Source organism: Sapajus apella, unplaced genomic scaffold (assembly GCF_009761245.1).
Source record: "Sapajus apella isolate SASKATOON/1434 unplaced genomic scaffold, GSC_monkey_1.0 scaffold41, whole genome shotgun sequence".
Lineage (NCBI taxonomy): Eukaryota > Metazoa > Chordata > Mammalia > Primates > Cebidae > Sapajus > Sapajus apella.
Genome location: NW_022436981.1, coordinates 9,440,897 through 9,466,214, shown reverse-complemented (window position 1 = coordinate 9,466,214; position 25,318 = coordinate 9,440,897). Strand labels below are relative to the sequence as shown.

General features: G+C 38.5%; 1 protein-coding gene across 4 annotated transcripts in view; it reads left to right on the top strand.

The window, feature by feature from the left end:
- The window catches only part of PKHD1 (PKHD1 ciliary IPT domain containing fibrocystin/polyductin), a 496,842-nt gene that overhangs the window by 290,491 nt on the left and 181,033 nt on the right, over positions 1–25,318 (top strand). For all 4 annotated transcript variants that reach the window (XM_032299663.1, XM_032299664.1, XM_032299662.1 and 1 more), the window contains one exon: positions 20,763–20,900. In XM_032299663.1, the coding sequence (XP_032155554.1) occupies positions 20,763–20,900 (138 nt within the window). The remainder of the gene's footprint in view (positions 1–20,762; positions 20,901–25,318) is intronic.

The window sequence follows — 25,318 nt, the reverse complement described above, 5'->3', positions numbered from 1 at the left end:
AGAGAATACTCTATTTCTGCCGTCTCCCTGCCAAGTCTGCCATTACCAGTGGCCCACTTGCTTTTCTTCCAGCTTTCCCATTCCAGTACATGGCACCATCTTCTACTCCCAATTGTTCAGGCTTGTTCTTGACACTTCAACCAATTCTGACTATTCTGCTTCTTGAATGTTACTTGAATGTGTGTTTTAAAATCTCCTCTCTCACCATCCTGATATATGCATCATGGCCTCTAGGGTGAACCACTAGAATGCCTCTTAATTATTCTTCTCCTGCTATGCTTACCCTCATCTACTCCCATTCTCCCCTACTACAGCCAGAGCACTCTTAAAAATATGAGTTGGCTGTGTAATTTCCCTTTAGTGGCTTACTTTCATTCTGAAGATGAAAATCTCATGGTTTTTACATAGCATCCAAAGTCCTTCCTGATCTGCTTTCTTGCCTACTTTTCCAGTCCCACCTCTTACCCCTCTCCTCCAGATTCAGTGGTATGGGCATTCTGGCTGCTTTTCAGTCTTTTTAAAAAATGTAATTTCAACCTTTCATTTAGATTCAGATGGTACATGTGCAGTTTTGTTATATGGAAATATTACGTGATGCTGAGGTTTGGGATATGAATGAATCTCTTCACCCAGGTCATGAGCATAGCACCCAATAGGTAGTTTTTCAGCCCTTGCTTTGCTTTCATCCCTTCTTCCCCTCTCTAGTAGCCTCCAGGGCCTGTTGTTTTCATTGTCCACATGTACCCAATGTTTAGCTCCCACTTATCTGTGAGAACGTGTCATATTTGGTTTTCTGTTCCTGTGTTAATTTGTTTAGGATAATGGCTTCCAGCAGCACCCATGTTGCTGCAAAGAACATGATTTTGTTCCTTTTTATGACTGCATAGTGTTTCATGGTGTATATGTACCATAGTTTCTTTATCCAGTCTACCATTGAGGGGCAGGTAGGTTGATTCCATGTCTTTGCTATTGAGAACAATGCTGTGATAAACTTACAAGTGCATGTGTCTTTTTGGTAAAATGCTTTCTTTTCTTTTGGATATATACCCAGTAATATGATTGCTGGTGTTAATGGTAGTTCTGTTTTTAGTTCTTTGAGAAATCATCAAACTTTTTTCCATAGTGGCTGAAATAATTTGCATTCCCACCAACAGTGTATAAGTATTCCCTTCTCTTTGCAGTCTCACCAGCATATATTATTTTTTGACTTTTTAATAATACCTATTCTGACTGGTGTGAGATGGTGTATCATTGTGATTTTGATTTGCGTTTCTCGTCTTTCAGTCTTTTGGATGTATGGAGCTCTTTCCTGCTTCTGATTTTTCATCTCTCCTGCCTTCTTTCTCTGGAGCAACTCTACACCTGGATAACTGCTACTCGCTCTTTAGGTCTCAGCTGTTTCATCCTTGATCCCTTGCTATTACTCTCATAGCATTATGTGTTTTCCTTCTTACCAATTTGCAGAGTTTGTGCCTATGCAGTAATTTTTGCAATTGTGTATTAATGTTTTGTTTCCTCCACAGAATTTTAGATTTCATGAGGCCAGGAACTGTGTTTCTTTGCTCCACACAACAATGACAGGTATAGAGCAAGCACTCCAAGCTACTTCTTGGGCATATGAAGACAATAGCTGATAATTGAATGCCTTTTATGTGCCAGGCACTGTAATACTTTTATATGTGGCATTTCACTTAATCTCTCTTATTACCCCCATAAAGTATTATTTCTCTAGTTAGTCATGTACAAGTGAGTGGAGCCTGGAGGGACTTGAGACAGCTGAGAAATTACTGGAACTATAGAAATACTTAGACCCTTCATATGTGTGGACTGTTGGAGGGTGGGCATCGTGGGATTCTGTTCGTTTGGTAGTTATAAGCTAACGAGGTCAGTAGTTTCTCGGAGACAGATGGGCACTAGAAAGAAAGAAGAAACAGAGATAGTCTTCTTCATGTTGGAATGTTGCCTGGGTTTTGCCATGATCATTTTGGTAGGTATCAGAAGCAAATTCTAAAAGGACTTCAGATCTACTTCTTTCTTCTTCCAAAACTCATTCCATCAATTTCATTAAAAAATTTACTCCTTGGACAAGCACAGTGGCTCATGCCTGAAATCCCAGCACTTTGGGAGGCCAAGGTGGGTGGATTACCTGAGGTCAGGAGTATGAGACTAGCCTGGCCAACATGGTGAAACCCCATCTCTACTAATAATACAAAAAATTAGCCAGGCATGGTGGCACACACCTATAATCCCAGCTACTCAGGAAGCTGAGGCAGGAGAATCTCTTGAACCTGGGAGGCAGAGATTGCAGTGAGCTGAGGTTGCACCATTGCACTCCAGCCTGGGTGACAAGAGCAAAACTCTGTATCATTTAAAAAAATTTACTTCTCTATGTAGAGTGGAAACTTGTTTTATTTATGTTTGTTTATTTGGTGTATATCACAGAGTCTGAAAAAGCACTTGATAGTATTTACTAAGTGAATGAATGGATGAATGAACAAATTTATTGGTCAGTGATAATAACTTTTCTTTACAAATCATTTTTTCTCCTGGGGACTTGTAGTCACCTTGGATTAAAAAGAGGGATTAACTCTAAGGGCAAAGATTTCAGTATGCTTACCATGCAAAGATATTTTAGACTATTGGTACTTTTGACAGAGGCTGTAGAATCCGGATATTATTGTTAGAATACTTAGAATTGTGAATAAACATTCTAGGAAACTTCATGATCTCTGGGACAGTATTTGAATTCAAGTGGAACATAACATATTTTGAAAACCCCAAGCAAGAACTCTTTGCTTTGAATATATGTTATTTTCTGGAATTTACAAGAAGACTTTTGAGGGACTTAATTTTTTTGGACTTTTCAAAAAATATGGAAAATATAAAAAAATATTAGGAACAATGAAAACTTCTACAGAAGTTAATTTGTACTTTATTTATTTATTTTTTTCTTTATTTTATTTTTTATTGCATTTTAGGTTTTGGGGTACATGTAAAGAACATGCAAGATTGTTGCATAGGTACACACATGGCAGTGTGATTTGCTGCCTTCCTCCTCATCACCTATATCTGGCATTTCTCCCCATGCTATCTCTCCCCAACACCCCACCCCCCACTGTCCCTCCCCTATTTCCACCCAACAGACCCCAGTGTGTGATGCTCCCCTCCCTGTGCCCATGTGTTCTCATTGCTCAACATCCACCTATGAGTGAGAACATGCGGTGTTTGATCTTCTGCTCTTCTGTCAGTTTGCTGAGAATGATGGTTTCCAGGTTTATCCATGTCCCTACAAAGGACATGAACTCATCGTTTTAGATGGCTGCATGGTATTCCATGGTGTATATGTGCCACATTTTCCCTATCCAGTCTATCGTCGATGGGCATTTGGGTTGGTTCCAGGTCTTTGCTATTGTAAACAGTGCTGCAATGAACATTTGAGTGCATGTGTCCTTATAGTAGAACGATTTATAATCCTTTGGATATATACCCAGCAATGGGATTGCTGGGTCAAATGGAATTTCTATTTCTAGGTCCTTGAGGAATCGCCACACTGTCTTCCACAATGGTTGAACTAATTTACACCCCCACAAACAGTGTAAAAGTGTTCCTATTTCTCCACATCCCCTCCAGCATCTGTTGTCTCCAGATTTTTTAATGATCGCCATTCTAACTGGCGTGAGACGGTATCTCAATGTAGTTTTGTTTGCATTTCTCTAATGACCAGTGATGATGAGCATATTTTCATATGTTTGTTGGCCTCATGTATGTCTTCTTTTGTAAAGTGTCTGTTCATATCCTTTGCCCACTTTTGAATGGGCTTGTTTTTTTCTTGTAAATCTGTTTTCGTTCTTTGTAGGTTCTGGATATTGATTCTTCCTAACCATGAACATGGAATGTTTCTCCATCTGTTTGTGTCCTCTCATTTCGTTGAGCAGTGGCTTGTAGTTCTCCTTGAAGAGGTCCTTTATGTTCCTTGTTAGTTGTATTCCTAGGTATTTTATTCTCTTTGTGGCAATTGTGAATGGCAGTTCGTTCTTGATTTGGCTCTCTTTAAGTCTGTTATTGGTGTAAAGGAATGCTTATGATTTTTGCACATTGATTTTGTATCCTGAGACTTTGCTGAAGTTGCTTATCAGTTTCAGGAGATTTTGAGCTGAGACAATGGGGTGTTAATAGATATACAATCATGTCGCCTGCAAATAGAGACAATTTGACTTCCTCCTTTCCTATTTGAATATCTTTTATTTATTTTTCTTGCCTGATTGCTCTGGCTAGAACTTCCAATACTATATTGAATAGGAGTGGTGAGAGAGGGCATCCTTGTCCAGTGCCATATTTCAAAGAGAATGCTTCCAGTTTTTGCACATTCAGTATGATATTGGCTGTTTGTTTGTCATAAATAACTTTTATTATTTTGAGATATGTTCCGTCAATGCCTAGTTTATTGAGAGTTTTTAGCATAAAGGGCTGTTGAATTTTGTCAAAGGCCTTCTCTGCATCTATTGAGATAATCATGTGGTTTTTGTCTTTGGTTCTATTTATGTGGTGAATTATGTTTATAGATTGCATATGTTGAAACAGCCTTGCATCCCCAGGATGAAGCCTAGTTGATCATGGTGGATAAGCTTTTTGATGTGCTGTTGCAGTTGCATTGCCAGTATTTTGTTGAAGATTTTTGCATCTATGTTCATCATGAATATTGGCCTGAAGTTTTCTTTTCTTGCTGAGTCTCTGCCAGGTTTTGGTATCAGGATGATGTTGGTCTCATAAAATGATTTGGGAAGGATTCCCTCCTTTTGGATTGTTTGGAATGGTTTCAGAAGGAATGGTACCAGCTTCTCTTTGTATGTCTGGTAGAATTCGGCTGTGAACCCATCTGGACCTGGGCTTTTTTTGGGTGGTAGGCTCTTAATTGCTGCCTCAACTTCAGACCTTGTTATTGGTCTATTCAGGCTTTCAACTTCTTCCTGGTTTAGGCTTGGGAGGATGCAAGTGTCCAGGAATGTATCCATTTATTCCAGGTTTACTAGTTTATGTGCATAGAGTTGTTTGTAATAATCTCTGATGATGGTTTTTATTTCTGTGGAATCTGTGGTGATATCCCCTTTATCATTTTTTATTGCATCTATTTGATTATTCTCTCTTTTCTTTTTAATTAATCTGGCTAGTGGCCTATTTCTTTGATCTTTTCAAAAAACCAGCTCCTGGATTTATTGATTTTTTTGAAGGGTTTTTTGTGTTTCTATCTCCTTCAGTTCTGCTCAGATCTTAGTTATTTCTTGTCTTCTGCTACGTTTTGAGTTTTTTTGATCTTGCTTCTCTAGCTCTTTCAATTTTGATGATAGGATGTTGATTTTAGATCTTTCCGTTCTTCTCATGTGGGCGTTGATTGCTATATATTTCCCCCTAGACACTGCTTTAAATGTGTCCCAGAGATTCTGGTATGTTGTGTCTTCTTTCTCATTGGTTTCGAAGAACATCTTTATTTCTGCCTTCATTTCATTGTTTATCCAGTCAACATTTAAGGGCCAGTTGTTCAGTTTCCATGAAGCTGTGTGGTTCTGAGTTAGTTTCTGAATTTGGAGTTCTAACTTGTTTGCACTGTGGTCTGAGAGACTGTTTGTTATGATTTCCGTTCTTTTGCATTTGCTGAGGAGTGATTTACTTCCAATTATGTGGTCAGTTTTAGAGTAGGTGTGATGTATTGCTGAGAAGAATGTATATTCTGTGGGTTTGGGGTGAAGACTTCTGTAAATGTCTGTTAGGTTTGCTTGGTCCAGGTTTGAGTTCAAGTCCTGGATATGCTTGTTAAATTTCTGTCTCATTGATCTGTCTAATATTGACAATGGGGTGTTGAAGTCTCCCACTATTATTGTGTGGGAGTCTAAGTTTCTTTGTAAGTCATTAAGAACTTGCGTTATGTATCTGGGTGTTCCTGTATTGGATGTGTATATATTTAGGATCATTAGTTCTTCTTGTTGCATTGATCCTTTTTCTTTGATCTTTTCAAAAAACCAGCTCCTGGATTTTATTGATTTGTTGAACTTTTTTTTTTTTGTCTCTATCTCCTTCAGTTCTGCTCAGATCTTAGTTTTTTGTAATGTGTTTTTACCATTATGTAATGTCCTTCTTTGTCTCTTTTGATCTTTGTTGCTTTAAAGTTGATTTTATCAGAGATGAGAATTGCAACTCCCACTTTTTTTGCTCTCCATTTGCTTGGTAAATCTTCCTCCATCCCTTTATTTTGAGCCTTTGTGTATTCTTGCATGTGAGATGGGTTTCCTGGATACAGCACACTGATGGGTTTTGGCTTTTTATCCAATTTACCACTCTTTGTCTTTTGATTGGGACATTTAGCCCATTTACATTTAGGGTTAATATTGTTATGTGTGAATTTTATCCTGCCATTTAGAATCTAGTTGGCTGTTTTGCCCATTAGTTGATGCAGTGTCTTCATTGTGTTGATGCTCCTTACCACTTGGTATGTTTTTTGCAGTGGCTGGTACTGGTTGTTCCTTTATATGTGTAGAGCCTCTTTCAGGAGCTCCTGTAAAGCAGGCCTGGTGGTGATGAAATCTCTGAGTACTTGCTTGTTCGTAAAGGATTTTATTTTTCCTTCACTTATAAAGCTTAGTTTGGCTGGATATGAAATTCTGGGTTGAAAGTTCTTTTTCTTAAGGATGTTGAATATTGGCCCCCACTCTCTTCTGGCTTGTACGGTTTCTGCTGAGAGATCTGTGAGTCTGATGGGCTTCCCTTTGTGGGTAACCCAACCCTTTTCTCTGGGTGCCCTTAGCATTTTCTCCTTCATTTCAACTCTGATGAATCTGACGATTATGTGCCTTGGGGTTGCTCTTCTTGAGGAATATCTTTGTGGTGTTCTTTTTATTTCCTGGACTTGAATATTGGCCTGCCTTGCTAGATTGGGGAAGTTTTCCTGGATAATATCCTGAAGAGTATTTTCCAGCTTGGTTTCATTCTCTCCGTCACATTCAGGTACACCTATCAAACGTAAATTAGGTCTCTTCACATAGTCACTTATTTCTTGAAGACTTTGTTCATTCCTTTTTACCCTTTTTTCTCTAATCTTGTCTTCTCGTTTTATTTCATTGAGTTGATCTTTGACCTCTGATATCCTTTCTTCTGCTTAGTCAATTCAGCTGTTGAAACTTGTGCATGCTTTGTGAAGTTCTCATGTTGTGTTTTTCAGCTCCATCAATTCACTTATATTCCTAAGTTGTTTATTCTCGTTAGCATTTCGTCAAATCTTTTTTCAAGGTTCTTAGTTTCTTTGCATTGGGTTAGAACATGTTCTTTTAGCTCACAGAAGTTTCTTATTACCCACCTTCTGAAGCCTGATTCTGTCAATTTATCACACTCATTCTCCATCCAGCCATGTTCTTTTGCTGGTAAGGTGTTGTGATCCCTTGTAGGAGGAGAGGCATTCTGGTTGTGGGTGTTTTCATCCTTTTTGTGCTGGTTTCTTGCCATCTTTGTGGATTAATCTACCTGTTGTCTTTGTGGTTGGTGGCTTTTGGATGGTGTCTCTGAGTGGACGTCCAGTTTGTTGATGATGAAGTTGTTTCTTTTTGTTTCTTAGTTTTCCCCCTAATAGTCTGGCCCTTCTGCTGTAGGACTGCTGAGGTCCACTCTAGGCCCTGCTAGCCTAGGGATCACCTGGAGCAGCTGCAGAACAATAAGGGTTGCTGCCAGTTTCATCTTCTGCTATCTTTGTCCCAGAGGGATACCCACCAGATGTCAGTCTGAGCTCTCCTTTATGAGGTGACTCTTTGGATATACAGGGGTCAGGGAGCTGCTTGAGGAGACAGTCTGTCCTTTATAGGAGCTCAAGTGCTGAGCTGTGAGCTCCATTGTTCATTCAGAGCTGATGGGCAGGTACGTTTAAGTCTGCTGCAGTAGAACTCATAAATCCTTTTTTTTTTTTTTTTTTTTTTACAGATGCTCTGTCCCGGGGGGTTAGGGCTTTAGTTATGAGTTTCTGTTGTTCTGCTGCCTTTTTTCAGGGCTGCCCTGCCCAGCTAGGAGGCAGCCTAGTCACTGTCTGCCTGCAGAGGCTTTGCTGAGTTGCTGTGGGCTGCACCCATCTGCTGTGTGAACTTCCCTGCAGTCCTGTTTCTACGGGTGTAGTTAGGACTGCCTCAGCAATGGCGGCCCACCTCTATAATGGCGGACTCTCTCTGTAATGGCGGGTTGCCTCAGCAAGGCAAACTACCTCTGCAGTGGTGGACTGCCTCAGTAATGGTGGATGCCTCTCCCCCACAGAGCTGGATCATCCTGGGTTCAGCTGTACTTGCTGTGAAACTCTCAATCCAGAGCATTTCTGATTGCTGTTTTTTTGTGGGCATGGGACCAGCTGAGCCTGATCCCCTGGCTCCCTGCTTCAGAGCCCCCCCTTTTTTTTTAAGTTGAACAGTCAGCTCTCTCCCAGGTGTTCCAGTCGCCTGTTGAAAAGGCACTGGGGTGTGTGTGATTTCCCATGTACTGCACCGGCTGAAAAAGCCACGCTGAGATTCATGGTGCTTTTTTGCCTGGGAATCTCCTGGCCTGGCTCCCTGTTTCAGTCCCCTTTTTAATCAGATGAATGGGTGACTCTGTCTCCCAGGAGCTCCAATCACCACCTAAAAGGGTGCCCAGACCCACGTATTTTGTTAGGAGAACCATCGCACCGGGGCATTGGGAAAACAGCCATGCCGGCCAAAACAGCTGTGCTGGTGACCCGTGGGGCTCCTCTGCCTGGGAATCTCCTGGTCTGTGAGCAATAAAAATCTGTCTGCAAATGCAGCATCCACTCACCCTCCATGCTTTCACTGGGCACTGCCATCCTGAGCTGCTCCTAATTGGCCTTCTTGGATCCCTCCCTATTTTGTACTTTATAAAATATAAGGAGTACCACATATCGATTGGTTTGCTCAGAAAATATAAATTTTGGTGCAACATATTAATATATAAAGTAGAGATTATTTACTAAATATTAGGCACTATATTTTAAGGTCTCTGTTAAACATCAATTATGCATTTATGAAATCGTGTATATATGTATATTTAAAAACAAGTAGGATACATGCATATTATTTTTTTAAGATTTTAATAATCTTTTGGGTTTTTTTTTTTCCTGCAGAAGAAACAATTGAGAACTTAAGAAAAACACCTAAGTGTTTCCTCAATAACACTGAGGAAAGTCAAAGAATCTCATAGTTTTTTGGTCATATTACCCTGTCTAGTGTCGGGCAGAGACGAAAAGAGATCTATTTTCAAAAAAGGCCTGAGGGGAGAAATAAGCTTATTGAATACAATATTTGTTTGCTAGACCTTTGCCAAACAGCACCATTTGAGAGTGAATCACTTGTTTCATAGATATTCATATTTTTCTATTCAGGGTAAAAGTATAAATTATATTTATTTACTAATAGTTGATCTCATTATTCTTTTTAAGGAAACAAATCAGAACAGAAACCCACGTAGGAAAATAAGTTTGGTGCTTAGTTTGGCTTTAACACCAACTGCAACATGTAAAAATTTAATAATTGGATCACCTGAGAGTTGCCAGTTTATGCCTTTTCACATATTAAGCATTATTCACTACAGGATTGGAGAAGGATTTTATCCCCAAACCTCATGTTGGAATTCATTAACAATGTATAAAGGTAATAGAATTATGTGGAAAAGCTAAACTGTAGCTTAACATTGGCCCTGAAGTTTATCAAAATGCATATTCTTCCTTTTTAGGTCTTCTGGGCATTGCAAGGTCTAGGTTTTTTGTTAGTCTGTTTGATTTTCATTATTGTTGTTTTTCACTTGAGCCATCTGAGCAAGGTGACCACTATGGACCTTGGTTTAAATAGCAATGCCACGTCAACCACTTTGATCTCTTTGAAGCCTAATGAAGAGAACAGCAGCATAGTGCCATCTCTAGATTTAAAACAATAATAATAAAGCCTGAGATGAGAGAAGGCACAGATTCTTTTCTGTTTTTATGAAAGCAGCAGCACCTTCTGGTATTTTCCTTTCAGAATTTGGGATGCAGAGGGCTGATCTGATACAGTTGGTAATTTTACTTAAAAACCTTCCTATTAAATAGATTCAAAATAATTTTGAAGAACAGATGGTATAGACTAGAGGAAGAAATAAACATTGTATGTTAAACATTTTATTGATCAATTAAAATATCATAATTTAAGATGTTTATTCTACTGTGGGAATTATGCATGTCTGTATGTGATTGAAAAAGACACAGAATGTTTGTGGGGAGTGGGATGGGGATTTATGGCCCAAAGTTAAAATGAGACTCTTCTTATGAGGCGAGAGTGAGAAGAGCTATTCTCCTTTCCTCCTGTCTCATCCCTTTCTCTCTCTCTCTCTTTCTCCTCTCTCTGTTCTTTTTCTCTGTTTCTCTCTCTCCCTCTGACACAGACAGAAAGACACACACACACACACACACACACACACACACACACACACACACACACACACACACACAATCAGGCCAGCAGATGGTTTTTCTTCAAGGTGTTAGGAAACAGGCTTTTAGTCTTGAAGTCTTGAATCATGTGCCTCTGGCACTTTGAAACTGCCTGTTCTGCCTATTTTTAAGACCAGTTTGAAAAAAAAAATGTTAGGCAGAGTAGAATAAAGAAACCACCTGTGTGGATTTGATGAAAAAGGCAGACTATAAGTCTAGCAACTCTTTGAAAAGAGTTTAGTTATAGAAAGACTGTATCCTTATCTTCTAGCACATCTTGTTCAGCTTTTTCTGCAAGAGAATAAACTCTAGAGAACTGAATACCATCATCTCAGTAAATTAGTCTACTCGACACTAATTTTCAATCATGTTAATCTTACATCCTGGTGAACCATTTATGTATAAAAGTTTTCATTCTATTTTAGGAATACTTTTCTTGGATCTATCATTCATCTTTATAAATTATGATAGACTGTTTAGATAAATCGTTAGATGCCCCCAAAGTTAAACAATACCACCAAAGAAAGAAAACATCACCAATCATTGTGTAAAATGTATATTTAAAGTAGTCACTTTGGAGCTAAAAATGTTCTCTTTTTAAAAAGGAATATTAGATCATTAAATAGTGATTCAAATGGCTTTAAAATTTACTCTCCCTTTGGTTCACATATTTAATAGAAAATATTGAGGTCAAGGCTGAATGTAGAAAAAAAACCTCATTAATTATGGAAGGTACAAGAAAATAACAAGCCTACAAATCGTCCTTGTATGTCGTGCTTTGCCTGCCATGCCATTGTGCTCCCTCAGAAGTCTGAGCTGTGTCCAAAGTCAGTATAGACTGCTTTCTTGACAATAGCAGGGTTGTGGTGGAAACTGTCTTCACCACCTAAGTTATGGGGCCTGATACAGTGAATACCATACAAGCAGTGGGTCTGCCAGCCCTAAATTATGCTTGTTCATGTGACCCCATCATTATTCCCAGGATCTGTGCCCTTTACCCTTGATCTCATTTCTACAGGATTTAGACAAGTGTCAGACCCTTGGAATGCTACACAATAGTGACCTTGATTCCCTAACTTTGCTGTGAAAAAAAGTGACTTTAAACCTAGTGTTGAGCTTATATGGAATTCTTTGTAACTGTAGTAGTCAAATTGCTCTTGATAGAAAAGAAGCCTCAGCCCTCTTTCAGAGACATCTGTCTTTCAGTCTGGCTCAGGTTTTCTGGTCTTGACGCTAGTTAATTTATTTCTAATAAAACACTGAGTCTTTGTTGTTGTTGTTGCATTTGGTGCATGAAAAAATTCACCAAATTTCTCCTTATTGTTAACTTTCCAAATATTATTTTAAAAGATTTAGTGTTCTAGTTGTAAAAATAGACCACTTTCAGGGGGAAAAAAAGACCAAAAAGCTAAAACACTGCTTGGCAAAACAGACTAGGATAAAGATGGTGGTGTTTAGTGCTTGATCGATGAACAAGTGGTTAGAGGGTGTAATTCGGAACCAAGAGGCACCACCCCATGGCTAGTCCTGAGCCCCTTTGGGGGGAAAAGCAGTCTTTAATTACATCTGGAGATCATTAATTCTTTTTGGAGCCTCTTTCCAGATCAGCTCCCCCATCAGCCACCCATTGAGCAACAGAAATTCCAGATGGTTCCCTCCATATGCCAGTGTTCATTCTCTCAAGTAGGATAGATTGGTCACTGGCAGAATAGGGTGGAATATCTGTGGCCAAGGCAGGACAAAGTGGAAAGCACTGGACCACACTTAAATTAGAGGTGGTCCATCACTTATATTATTAAGTGAGTTGTATAAATATTTTTGAGTTATTGCTCTGAAATGTTTTGAGTCATTTTATGGGAATGATGTTAATTCTACAGAATGTAGCACATAGATGCCAGCTTTCCACTCCTGGAAAAAAGAGAAATCCTCTTCAAGTGTCATTGTAGCTGAGGATTGGTCAATTTAGACCTGCAGCTGATCTGCTCTGGAGGCTATATTAGAATGAATTATTTTGCTCATGTAAGCAGCTGAAATCTTTATTATTGTGATACAAAGAGAATTCCTTGGTAAAAATCTCTATATGGCATGTACTTATTTTAGCAGAATTTTATTATAATAGACACATTGATAGACTCCAGTTTGAAGCAGCTGGGAATAAAAACAGGCTTGACCTCCATATAATTAAAAAGTATGCCATCATTTCAAGTATATCACATTATTTATTTGTACATACACCTGTCATCATCTGATGGTTGGAAACATAACTAAGTTATCTTTGAATTCCTATCACCCATCAAGATTTGTCACATTATGGGAAAGGAAAGGAGAAAAAAGAAAAAGTGGAGAGATGACTCCAGGAAATTTGAAACTGAAAAGTGTGGCACCAAAATAAATAAGACTTAATGTTTCTATTCTTTTCTTCATCCTATACTTTTTCTCTGATAGCTATTGGAAAACATGTGTGCTTAAGTGTGTGGGTGTGTTTGTGTGTATGTATGGTGTTGATAATCTATTATGGCTAAATATTATTCTTCTAGGTCTTGAGAAAATAAAAGTGAGAACAGCAGCTATGTCCCTGTTCTCAAGTGGTTATAATAGTCTGTCTGCAATTTATGGGAAATTTGTTGGTACATTTGGGGTTGGTAGGGCAATTAAAAGGAGACATTTCATTTAAAAGGGGTATAATATAAACTTTATGTACTTGTCATATTTTAGCTGAGAAATACATTTAAAAGCACCTACTATCATACTTTTATGTGTATGTGTGAGTACTCTGTGGATGAGAGAAAGCATTTTTATGCTTTCAGCAATTTTATTGTTTTGTACAATCAGGTTTAATAGCTGAAAATTGGTTGAATGAGCTATAGGTTGGAACAGGTAAAAACCAATTTGTATAAAACTCTTGTTTTGAGACAAGGAGAATGAAACCAATTTGGAAAACATATTTTAGGATATCATCCAGGAAAACTTCCCCAACCTAGGTAGACAAGCCAACGTTCAAATTCAGAAAATGCAGAGAATCCCAGTAAGATACTCCATGAGAAGATTGTCCCCTAGAAACATAATAATGAAATCCTCCAAGGTCAAAATGAAAGAAAAAATGTTAATGGAAGCCAGAGAGAAAGGCTAGGTGACATACAAAGGGAAGCCCAACAGACAAACAGCAGACCTCTCAATGGCAACAGTATAAGCCAGAAGAGACTGGGGGCAAATATTCAACATTCTTAAAAGAAATTCCAACCCAGAATTTCTTTTTCCTTCTTTCTTCTTATTTATTTATTTGTTTTGAGATGAATTCTTGTTCTGTCACCCAGACTGGAGTGCAGTGGTGCGATCTTGGTTTACTGCAACCTCTGCCTCCTGGGTTCAAGCAACTCTTGTGCCTCAGCCTCCCAAGTAGCTGGGATTACAGGTATGCATCACCGTGCCTGGCTACTTTTTGTATTTTTAGCAGTGATAGGGTTTTGCCATGGCTGGTCTTGAACTCCTAACCCCAAGTGATCCACTTGCCTTGGCCTTCCAAAGTGCTGGGATTATAGGCATGGGTCACTGCACCTGGCCCCCTACCTAGGGGGTCAAGCTAAGCTTCATAAGCAAAAGAGAAATAAGATCCTTTCCAGATACCCAAATGCCGAGGGAATTTGGTACCACCAGATTTGCCTTACAAGATCTGAAGGATGTACTAACTGTAAAAAAGAAAAACTGTCACCGGTGACTACAAAAACACACTGAAATACACAGATGAGTGACACTATGGAGCAACCACATAAACAAGTCTGCAAAATAACTAGCTAGCATCATGATGACAGGATCAAATACATGTAATATCAATACTAGCATTGAATATAAGTAGGCTAAATGCCCCAATTAAAAGACACAGATTCTTTTAAAGCTGGATAAAGAACTAAGACCCTTCAGTATGCTGTCTTCAAGAGACCTAACCCACATGCAAAGATACACATAGGTTCAAAATAAAGGAATAAAGAAAAAGTTACCAAGCAAAACAGAAAAAAAGGAGGGGTTGCAATCCTAGTTTCTGACAAATGGACTTTAAAGCAACAACAACAACAAAAAAAAGACAACGAAGGGCATTATATTATGGTAAAGGGTTCATTTCAACCAGAAGAGCTAACTATCCTAAATATATATACATCGAATACTGTAGTACCCATATTCATAAAGCAAGCTCTTAGAGACCTTCAAAGAGACTTAGACTCCCACAGAATAATAGTGTGAGACTTTAACACCTCACTGACAATGTTAGATAATTGAGTCAGAAAGTTAACAAAGATATTCAGGACGAGAATTCAGCTCTGGTTAAATGGGGCTGATAGATATCTACAGAACTCTCCACCCCAAAACAAAGGAATATACATTCTTCTCATCACCACATAGCACTTACTTTAAAATTGGTCATGTAATTGGAAGTAAAGCACTCCAGCAAATGCTAAAAACTGAAATTATAGCAATCTCTCAGACCACAGCATAATCAAATTAGAACTCAAGATAAGAAATCTACTCAAGGTCAGGTGCAGTGGTTCACACCTGTAATCCCAGCACTTTGGGAGGCCAAGGTGGGTGCATCACCTGAGGTGAGGCATTCAGGACCAGCCTGGCCAACATGGTAAAACCTCATCTCTACTAAAAATGCAAAAATTAGCAAGGTGTGGTAGAGGACAACTGTAATCCCAGCTACTTGGGAGGCTGAGGCAGGGGAATTACCTGAACCCAGGAGGTGGAAGTTTCAGTGAGCTGATATTGTGCCACTGCACTCTAGGCTGGGCAGCAGAGTGAGACTCTGTCCAAAAAAAAATCTATTCAAAAACCACACAACAACATGGAAATGAATGACCTTCTCCTGAATGACTCTTGGGTAAATAATGAAATTAAGACAGAAATGAAACTGAAATCAAATGGGAACTAATGACAACAAAGATACAGCATACCAAAATACCTGGGACACAACTAAAGCAGCATTAAGAAGGAAATTTATTCGACTAAATGCCCACATCCAAAAGCTAGAAAGATCTCAAATTAACAACCTTACAACTAAAAAAACTAGAGAACCTAGAGCAAACAAACCTCAAAGCTAGCAAAAGACAAAGGACATAGAGGCATGAAAGGCCTTCAAAAAATCAAATCTAGAAGCTAGTTTTTTTTTTCTTTTAACTAATTAAATAGACCGCTAGCTAGATTAATAAAGTAGAAAAGAGAGAAGATTTAAATAAACACAATCAGAAACAACAAGGGGGATATCACCACTGACCCCAGAGAAACACAAACAACCATCAGGGAATATTATAAACACCTCTTGCATACAAAGTAGAAAATTTAGAAGAAATGGATAAATACCTGGACACATACACCCTCCCAAGACTGAACCAGAAGAAATTGAATCCCTAAAGAGACCAATAATGAGTTCTAAAAGTGAGCCAATAATGGATAGCCTACCAACCAAAGAAAGCCTAGGACCAGATGGATTCACAGCTGAATTCTGCCAGAGTTACAAGGAAGAGCTGGTACTATTCCTACTGAAACTATTCCAAAGAATTAAAAAGGAAGTCTTCTCCCTATCTTATTTTATGAGATCAGCGTCATCCTTATACCAAAACCTGGCAGAGATGACAAACAGTAAAATTCAGGCCAATATTCTTGATGAACACTGATGCAAAAATCCTTAACAAAATACTGTTAAGCTGAATCCAGCAGCACATCAAAAAGCTTATCCAGCATGATCAAGTAGGTTTCATCCCTGGGATGCAAGATTGGTTCAATATATGCAAATCAGTAAATATGTTTCATCACATAAACAGAGTTAATGACAAAAACCACATGATTATCTCAATAGATACAGAAAACGTCTTTGACAAATTCAACATACATTCAAATTAAAAACTCTCAAAAACTATATATTGAAGGAATATACCTCAAAATAATAAAAGCCATATATGACAAACTCATGGGCAATATCCTACTGAATGGCAAAAGCCAGAAGCACTACCCTTGAAAACTGTCACAAGACAAGGATGCCCTCTCTCACTACTCATATTCAACATAGTATTGGAAGCTCTGGCCAGGGCAATTAGGCAAGAGATGGAAATAAAGCATATTTAAATAGAAGGAGAGGAAGTCTAATTATCTTTGTTTGCAGATGACTTGATTCTATAGGTTGAAAACCATATTGTCTCAGCACAAAAGCTTCTTAAGCTGATAAGCAACTTCAGCAGAGCCTCAGGTTACAAAATCAATGTGCAAAAGTCACTAGCATTTCTGTACACTAACAATAGACAAGCCAAGAGCCAAATCACAAATGAACTTCCATTTACAATTGCCACAAGAAGAATAAAATACCTATGAATGTAGCTAACAAGGGAAGTGAAGGACCTCTTCAGGGAGAACTACAAACCACTGCTCAAAGAAATCAGAGATGACAAACAAATGGAAAAATATTCCATGCTAATGGATAGGAAGAATCAATATCATAAAAATAGTCATATCGTCTAAAGCAATTTACAGCTAGTGCTCGACTTAACGACCAAGATTGGTTCCGACAGACCGGTTGTAACATGATTTGGTCGTAAGTTGAGTAGGCTATATGCACGTGGAGATGGTTGTGCTGCTGGAAGCTGGTCCGCACTGTCGTACACCCAGCTGGGCAACGTTTGCGCTGCCAGACGTGGAGCAGTTGTGGCTAGCGATTGTGGTCGTAAAGTCGAATGGTCGTAAGTTGCGTAGGTCGTAAGTTGATCAATCAATACCTGTATAGATTCATTGCTATTCCCCTTAAACTACCATTAAGATTCTTCACAGAATTTGTAAAAACTATTTTAAGATTCATATAAACCAATAAAGAGCCCAAATAGCCAAGGCAATCCTAAGCAAAAAGAGAAAAACTGGAGGTATCACATGACCCAACTTTATACTGCAGGGCTGCAGTAGCCAAACAGTATAACCAAACAGCATGGTACTGGTACAATAACAGACACATAGACCAATGGAACAGAAAGAGAACACAGAAATACACCCACACACCTACAAACATCTGATCTTTGACAGACCTCACAAAACAAACAGTGGGAAAAGAATTTCCTTTTTAATAAATGATGCTGGGAGAACTGGCTAGTCATATTCAGAAAATTGAAACTAGGCTTCTTCCTTAAACCATATACAGAAATCAACACAAGATGGAATAAAGGCTTAAATGTAAAGCCCATCACTATAAAAACGGTGGAAGAAAACCTTGGCAATACCATTCAGGACATAGGCACAGGCAAAGATTTCCATGACGAGGATGTCAAAAGCAATTGCAACAAAAGCAAAAAATTGACAAATGGGATATAATCAAACTAAAGAGCTTCTGCACAGCAAAAGAAACTATCAACAGGGTAATCCAACAACCTACAGAATGAGAGAAAATTTTTGCAATTTATGCATCTGACAAAGGTCTAATATCCAGCGTCTATAAGGAATTTAAATTTACAAGGGAAAAAAACAACCCCTTTAAAAAGTGGGCAAAGGACATCAGATATCTCTCAAAAGAAGACACACATGCAGCCAACAGACATATGAAAAAAGCTTAATATCACTAATAATTAGAGAAATGCAAAAACATAATGAGATATCATCCCATACAAGTCAGAATGGTTATTATTAAAAAGTCAAAAAAACAACAGATGCTGGTAAGGCTGTGGAGAAAAAGGAACATTTTTACACTGTTGGTGGGAGTAAATTAGTTCAACCATTGTGGAAGACAGTATGGTAGTTCCTCAAAGACCTAGAGGCAGAAATACCATTTGACCCATCAATCCCATTACTGGGCATATACCCAAAGCAATAGAAATCATTCTATTGTAAAGACACATGCACACATATGTTCATTGGACCAGTATTCACAGTAGCAAAGACAAAGAATCAATCTAAATGCTCATCAATGATAGACTAGATAAAGAAAATATGGTATATGATATAAAGAAATACTATGCAGCCATAAAAAGGAATGAAATCATGTCCTTTGCAGGGACATGGATGGAGCTGGAGGCCATTATCTTTAGCAACCTGATGCAGGAACACAAAACCAAGTGCCACATGTTCTTACTTGTAAGTTGGAGCTAACCAATGAGAACACATGGACACTAGGCAGGGAAAAACACACCCTGGGGCCTGTTGGAGGCCAGGGGCTGGGAGGAGGAAGAGGATCAGGAAGAATAGCTAATTGATGCTGGGCATAATACCTAAACGATGGGATGATCTGTGCAGCAGGCCACCCTGGCACAAGTTTAACTGTGATAACAAACCTGCACATTCTGTCATGTATCCCTGAATTTAAAATAAAAGATAAAATAAGTAAATAAATTAGAGGCAAAAACCTCTTGTTTTTAAAGATGTTTGCTTCAAATAATTCTTAAAATCATAAACCCATAAAATGTATGCTAAACCTAGAACATTCTCTAGGTACTTTACTCTTTTATTTGAATGTTTTGAAAAGTACCAGAGATAAGATTAAGATATATTTATATACATATATTTTTGTCTGTTTATCCTGATCATTCATTTTGTACCAGTCACCAATGAGCTTCTGAATTTAAGTTATATAGGGCATTAAACTCAACAAATCTGGGCAACATTTATTTAATGTCTTTATCTTCAATATTGCAAAAGCAGCAGGGACTTAAAAAGAATGATCTCTTCACTTAAGGAAGAGTGGGAGAGGAAGTCATAATCACACTGAGGACCAGCCCAGTGACAGTTACTCCCTCACTAACAATAATGTATGTATATATTCGAATAATGTGTCTCAGTACTCTGATAGATGTATGTACAGGGTGTCACTGGAGTATGAAAGAGAGATTGTTTCCTTAGGGGAAGTGGTAGAGCCAGTGAGGAGAGAATAGCTCCCTAGCAGAACTAATGCTTGCTTTGCATCCTGGTGGGATGGGACCATACTTTCAGAACCACTGCTATACATCTAACTGGGAGAAAAGGGGAGGGAAAAGGCATACAGAATTTATGGACCAGGCCTAGAGATGTCATACTTTAAATTTTCCCACATTTTATTGGCTACAACTCAGCCACATGGCTTCATCTACCTGCAAAGGAGGTGGAAACTGTGTTCTAACTGTGAACTTAGGAAAATGAGAGAAATGGTTGGTTTACAACCCTACAGTCTCTGCCACAGGGGGGCATGGCTGTTCGTATAATAAGGAAACAGGGAGGGGCTAGGAAAGACAACTCATTACAAGTTAATTTGCTTGGGCATGTCCTTAAGAAGAGCAGGGTGCATTGTTTCCTAGAATGAGAAATGAGAATATATTAACAAAAGAGTTCCTTATAAATCTTTATGTGTGATGGTGACTATGGTGCTAGAAAGTTAAGCATAAATCTATTTGATATCATTAATTAGTGTTGAATGACTGCTAAATTTCAGAAAGTAACACTTAATGCTTTGGCATACATGAAATACTGTTTTAAATAAGAATGTTCTATTTATATATTTCTCTGAAGTAAATTTCAGGTAAAATCTATGATTTATTCTGAAGTTATATGAAGACTGCTTTTATGGAAGGGGAAATACAACATAATGATTTTGAATTGTGCAGTAAGCTCTATAAGCATGGCAAGCTAATGGACAATAGTAAAAATAATAATATCCAGCGTTTATTAAACATGCACCATGTACTTTGTCTTACAAAATGGGACTTAGGGGATTAAAGATAGGTTACCAGTATTGTATAAGCATTTTCAAGTTATTTACTCATTTAACCCTCACAAAAATCCTATGAACAAAACAGGTATTTTTAGTATTATCCCCATTCCACAGATAACTGAGGCACAGAGAGATAGTTATTTGTCTAGACAGCTAGTAAGTAGCAGAATTGATATTTACATCCAAATAGTCTGCCTTTAGAGGCCAGTGTCATATCTACTATTGTGTACATCCCTGAAACTAGAGCCAAAATTGAAGAGACAGGAACAAAGGGTAGGAAGCTCACTTGATCTGTGTGTTTCCACTGCAGTAGACTTGGGGCAGCCATGTGGTGTACAAGCCATACATTTTGTCCATGAACATAGCTTGGTAAGTAATGGCAGCATTTATTAATCGGAACTTATTTTCCTGTTCAGTAAGGCCTAGCCCTTGGCAGACTATTTGCTCTTCCAGTTGCTATACCTGTCCTGGTTTAGATAACACTGTATATAAGCTCCCAAACTGTTGGGAGAACCCCAGAATAAAACACGTAATTCATGTTTTTGTCACATATCTGAGCAATTTCTTTTTCTTCCACAGACAGAACTGTCCTTGTGGATACAGATCTTCCATTCTTCAAAGGGCTGTATGTGATGGGGACCTTAGACTTCCCTGTGGACAGAAGCAATGTTCTGAGTGTGGCATGCATGGTCATTGCAGGTGGAGAGCTGAAAGTTGGTGAGTAAAGGCACAAGGATTGTAAGCATGTTGGGAATTATACTCTGTGAGAAGGGGCTCTGGGAAACAGATGGTATCATCAAGTATGTTGCTTAAGAGTTTTGGGAGGGCTAACGTAGTAGTGAGTATACTAGTAAAGTTAGTTTTTGGCAAGCTTTCCACGTGGCTAGAGGTGGCTTGTATTGGTTATTCTCTCATGCCCATGCACTGTCATCAGGCTACATTTCTAGTCCGCCTGCTGCTGCTCATTCCAGGGCATATTTTTACCTCCTTCAGGCTACAGATCAATTCTTCCTTTAGTCTTTTTGTGTGTGTGTGTGTGTGTGTGTGTGTGTGTGTGTGTGTCACAATATGCCTTTAACTCACTCTTTCAGAAGATATCATAGGATGGATTCGATATCATCTGATCAACTAACTTACAGTAAAATTTCAATCACTGTCTTAACATAATTTCCTGGGAAAACAGACTTGAAGGCAAAGCTTTGTGCTAGTACTTTACTGGGACAAACAGTCCCAAAGAAGTGAGAGTGAAGGGAAAAGAAAAACAAGGAGGAAAAGCAGGAAAGCAAATACAAGGTAGCCAAAGCTTCTCAAAGAAGCATGCTTGGTTTGCATGGTTATGTGGGGTATCTTGAGAGAAGCCTTTTAAGAACCACCATATCTTGGGACAATACCGGGCAGGTAGTGAGGAGAAGTATCTCACCTGGTCCATTCCACACCATTGAACTCCTCTGTCTTTGCTATTTTTGTGGCTCCCTGGGCAGCTAGTGGGAGGACCAGAGACTCAGTAGGTGCTAGGAGTTGAGGCTCCCCTTGCTGGTGAGTGGAGCATTTTGTTGAGGCCCCAGGACAAGCAGAATGGAATGATCTGGGGTAGTGTATTAACAAGATTTGGCTTGCTTAAATAAAAGTACCTAAAATGTTATGGGTAGACTGTATAATTAGAACTGTTGTAAGCAATAAGTATAAATGCTGAAAAGACATGTACCCTGTCTCCAAAGGAACTACTTTAGAATTTTAGTAAGGCATTCTACTTGGGCCCCAGGAAGAAGATTAAAAGAGAATTCCCAGATAAAAAATCATATATTCCAAATAAATATATCTCTGGTGGTAAGGAAATATTTAGATATCATTGTTAGGTAGCATGAAAATTTTAGAATCTCTGTTGGGAGAAAATTCTAGGTCTAATTACCTGCATAAAGCTTAAGTCACTGTAAGAAGATTTCTGAAAAAAATATGGTCAGTCCTTTTCTTGAATACCTCCAGTGATAAAAAAAAAAATCAAAACCTTTCAAGGTAACCTGTTCCCACTGTTTAAACTCCTATTAGAATTATTTTTGTTCTATTAAGCCAAGGTCTACCTTCCTCCAGTTTCTGTAGGTTCAGGTTCTTCCCCTTGAGCCATTCAGGACAAGTACCATACTCCCTTTAATTCTATAGCACTTCATTCACATCTTCTTGAATATTTTCTTTTTTAGGTCATACAGTTTCTATTATTTTAACCATGGTTCATAGTTATTGCTATTTTGAGTATTTTTTAATCTGTGGTACAAAACTGGAAATGCAGAAATACAAATAGAATTATGTGGTGGAAATGAAGTGATCACTCATATTTCCAAGTGCAAATATAACCACAATTAATATTTTGATGTTTTATCTCAAAATCATATTTTTCTTACACACACACACATGCACACGTATATTTCAAAATGTAGGGTGTATACTTTGATTCTTTTGATCCTATATACGCAATGTAAGAATATCCCCAACTCATTATATTTCAAAGGCCCAACTTTAATAATTTCAACATCATATAATACATGGGAATATATAGATATACGTGCATGTATAATAATATAGCCATTTTTCTACAGTTAAGCATCTAAGTTATTTCAGATTTTTGTCCTTGTAACTCACTCTGCAATGAACATTCAATAATTAAATCATTATTCATATCATCATTTCCTTAGGATGGGCTTTTAAACGTGAAATTAATGGGCCTAAGGATAAGAACATTTTGTAGGGTTTTTAATACATGCTGCCAAATTGCTTTTCAGAAAAATTTTACAAATTTGTACACCCCATTTCCCATAGTTATGAGATTCCCTCCTTCTTGCTGGCATTGCCTCTAAACAAAATTTTGTTTTGTTTAATTCCTCTGAAGCCAGGGAGAAAGAACCATTCCCAGGTGGGATCTGACTATTCTGAACAGAGTGAGAGGAGTATAGCAGTTAACAGAATGGGCTCTAAGTCAGATGGTGGAGAGGCCAAATCTACCTTGGCCACCTGTTGGCTGTTTGACCTTAAGCAAGTCAACCTTTGGGTACCTCCATTTCTTCACCTGTAACATATATAGGGTAACAACAGAACCTTCCCCAGAGGGATGTTAGCCATAACAGCTCATAGGAAGTGCTTGGTAGATAGTAGGTGTTCAGTAAATGTTTATCAACCAGGGTGACCACAGAAAATATTTGTCATATGCCTTGGACAGTTTGAAAGGATTTAAATAAAGGAATGATTCACAAAGATCCAAATAGAATGAGGCATACCCTAGGGCTAGTAAAACCGGTTATCCTTACTACCTCTTGCCATATAGGATTGAGAAAAGAATGTTACAGGAACCCAGAGATGAAGAGGGATGTCTAGAGATGGTTGTCAGACCATCCCAGCGGCATGCTCTTTGTATGGCTGGGATTCAACCAGTGCAAGGAGAGAACTACAGGAATAAACACTCTTACCTCACTCTTTTGCTTCCCTACTGTCTTCTGCTTATGCTACCATTTGGCCACATCTGACTGGAAGTCAGAGTAGAGGAGAACTCATTGATTCAGTACACGTAGGTCAGCCACATCCTGGGGCACTGGGTAGGGTGGGGAAGCGCAGAGTTTGGAAATGGAGGTGTAAACAGAAGCTCTCCAGCACAGCCAGCCTCCAGCTATCAGAACAGATATGATTCTTCTGTTAATACAGCCAAATATTAAACTGACTTCTTTTTCCAGCCGTGTCATGCCGTTAGTCCTGCCAACTACACTGTCGGCTCTAATTCCTGCTCTTTTTATTTGTGCTGCCACAAATACATATCTCTACATTGTACAGTTGTGTTGGGCTTATTTTGTTTTCCCTTGGGTTTGGGGGGAATCTAAGGGCATTACTTTTTATCTATCTCTTCATTTAATTATTTCAGTTCATCTTTCTACACTGGAGATATTCTCTTGAAGTCTGGTCTTTTCCTTGCCGGTTACTATCATTTGCCCATTTGTTTAGCATTCTATAAAATCCTCATCCAATTAACTGAAAGATATTAAATAAAACTGAGCCCTGCTGTTGTTGCTGCAAAACTTATTTCCAGTTGATATCTTCTATTGCTAAGATTGATCTCTTTTTTAGTAAGTTATATTTAGATTTCTAAGGTCACTCATTACTATAATACATAGCTTGCAGCCTGAAAAATTTGTACCTTTGAAGGGAAGTGACACTGTGCCACTTTCTAGTTTTACTTTATACATTTCAAATCTCATTATATAATTTCTCCATTCCCAATTCTATTTTTTACCCATCACTGGATAGTAGTGTATTCTTTTTCTCTCTGTTTCATCCATGTGTTCCGGGCTTAAAGGTTACATATTGGAACCCATCTGCCCAATCCTATGTGTATTATGCCTGAAGGAAGACTTTCAACCCATCTGTCCAATTTTACCACACCCTAAAGAAATTCCAACATGAAACAGATAATAAGACTAGTTAGTCAACAAACTTAATAGATGTAGACATTGGCACAGAATCCTGCCAGAGCATGTCTGCTATCTGATGCCATTTGATTCGAGTCCCAACATTATGGAATTATATTTTTTGGTGGTCCTGCTTTTTTTTTTTTTTTTAGATGGAGTTTTGCTCTTGTTTCCCAGACTGAAGTACCGTGGTATGATCTCAGCTCACTGCAACCTCCTCCTTCTGGTTTCAAGTGATACTCCTGCCTCAGCCTTCCGAGTAGCTGGGATTACAGGCACCTGCCACCACGCCTGGCTAATTTTTGTATTTTTAGTAGAGATGGTGTTTCACCATGTTGGCCAGGCTGGTCTCGAACTCTCGACCGTGTGATCTGCCAGCCTCAGCCTCCCAAAGTGCTGAAATTATAGGCATGATCCACTGAACCTGGCCGGTGGTCCTGCTTTTAAGGCAACTGGTACTGGCAAAGGTATCAATGGACTTTTAATAGAGTTGAATCATAGAATGCTAGAATTAGAAAGGCAGCTCAAGATCAAAGCTTTGCTTAGAGGGCCACAGCTGCATCACAAATGACAAACTCAATTTCATTCCTTGTTCAGTGCTTGTCTCATTAGTCTGATAAAACACTTGAGATAAGTTTAAAGCATTTCACATCATGTATGTCCATTCTTTCATTTACAATGTGTTTACTC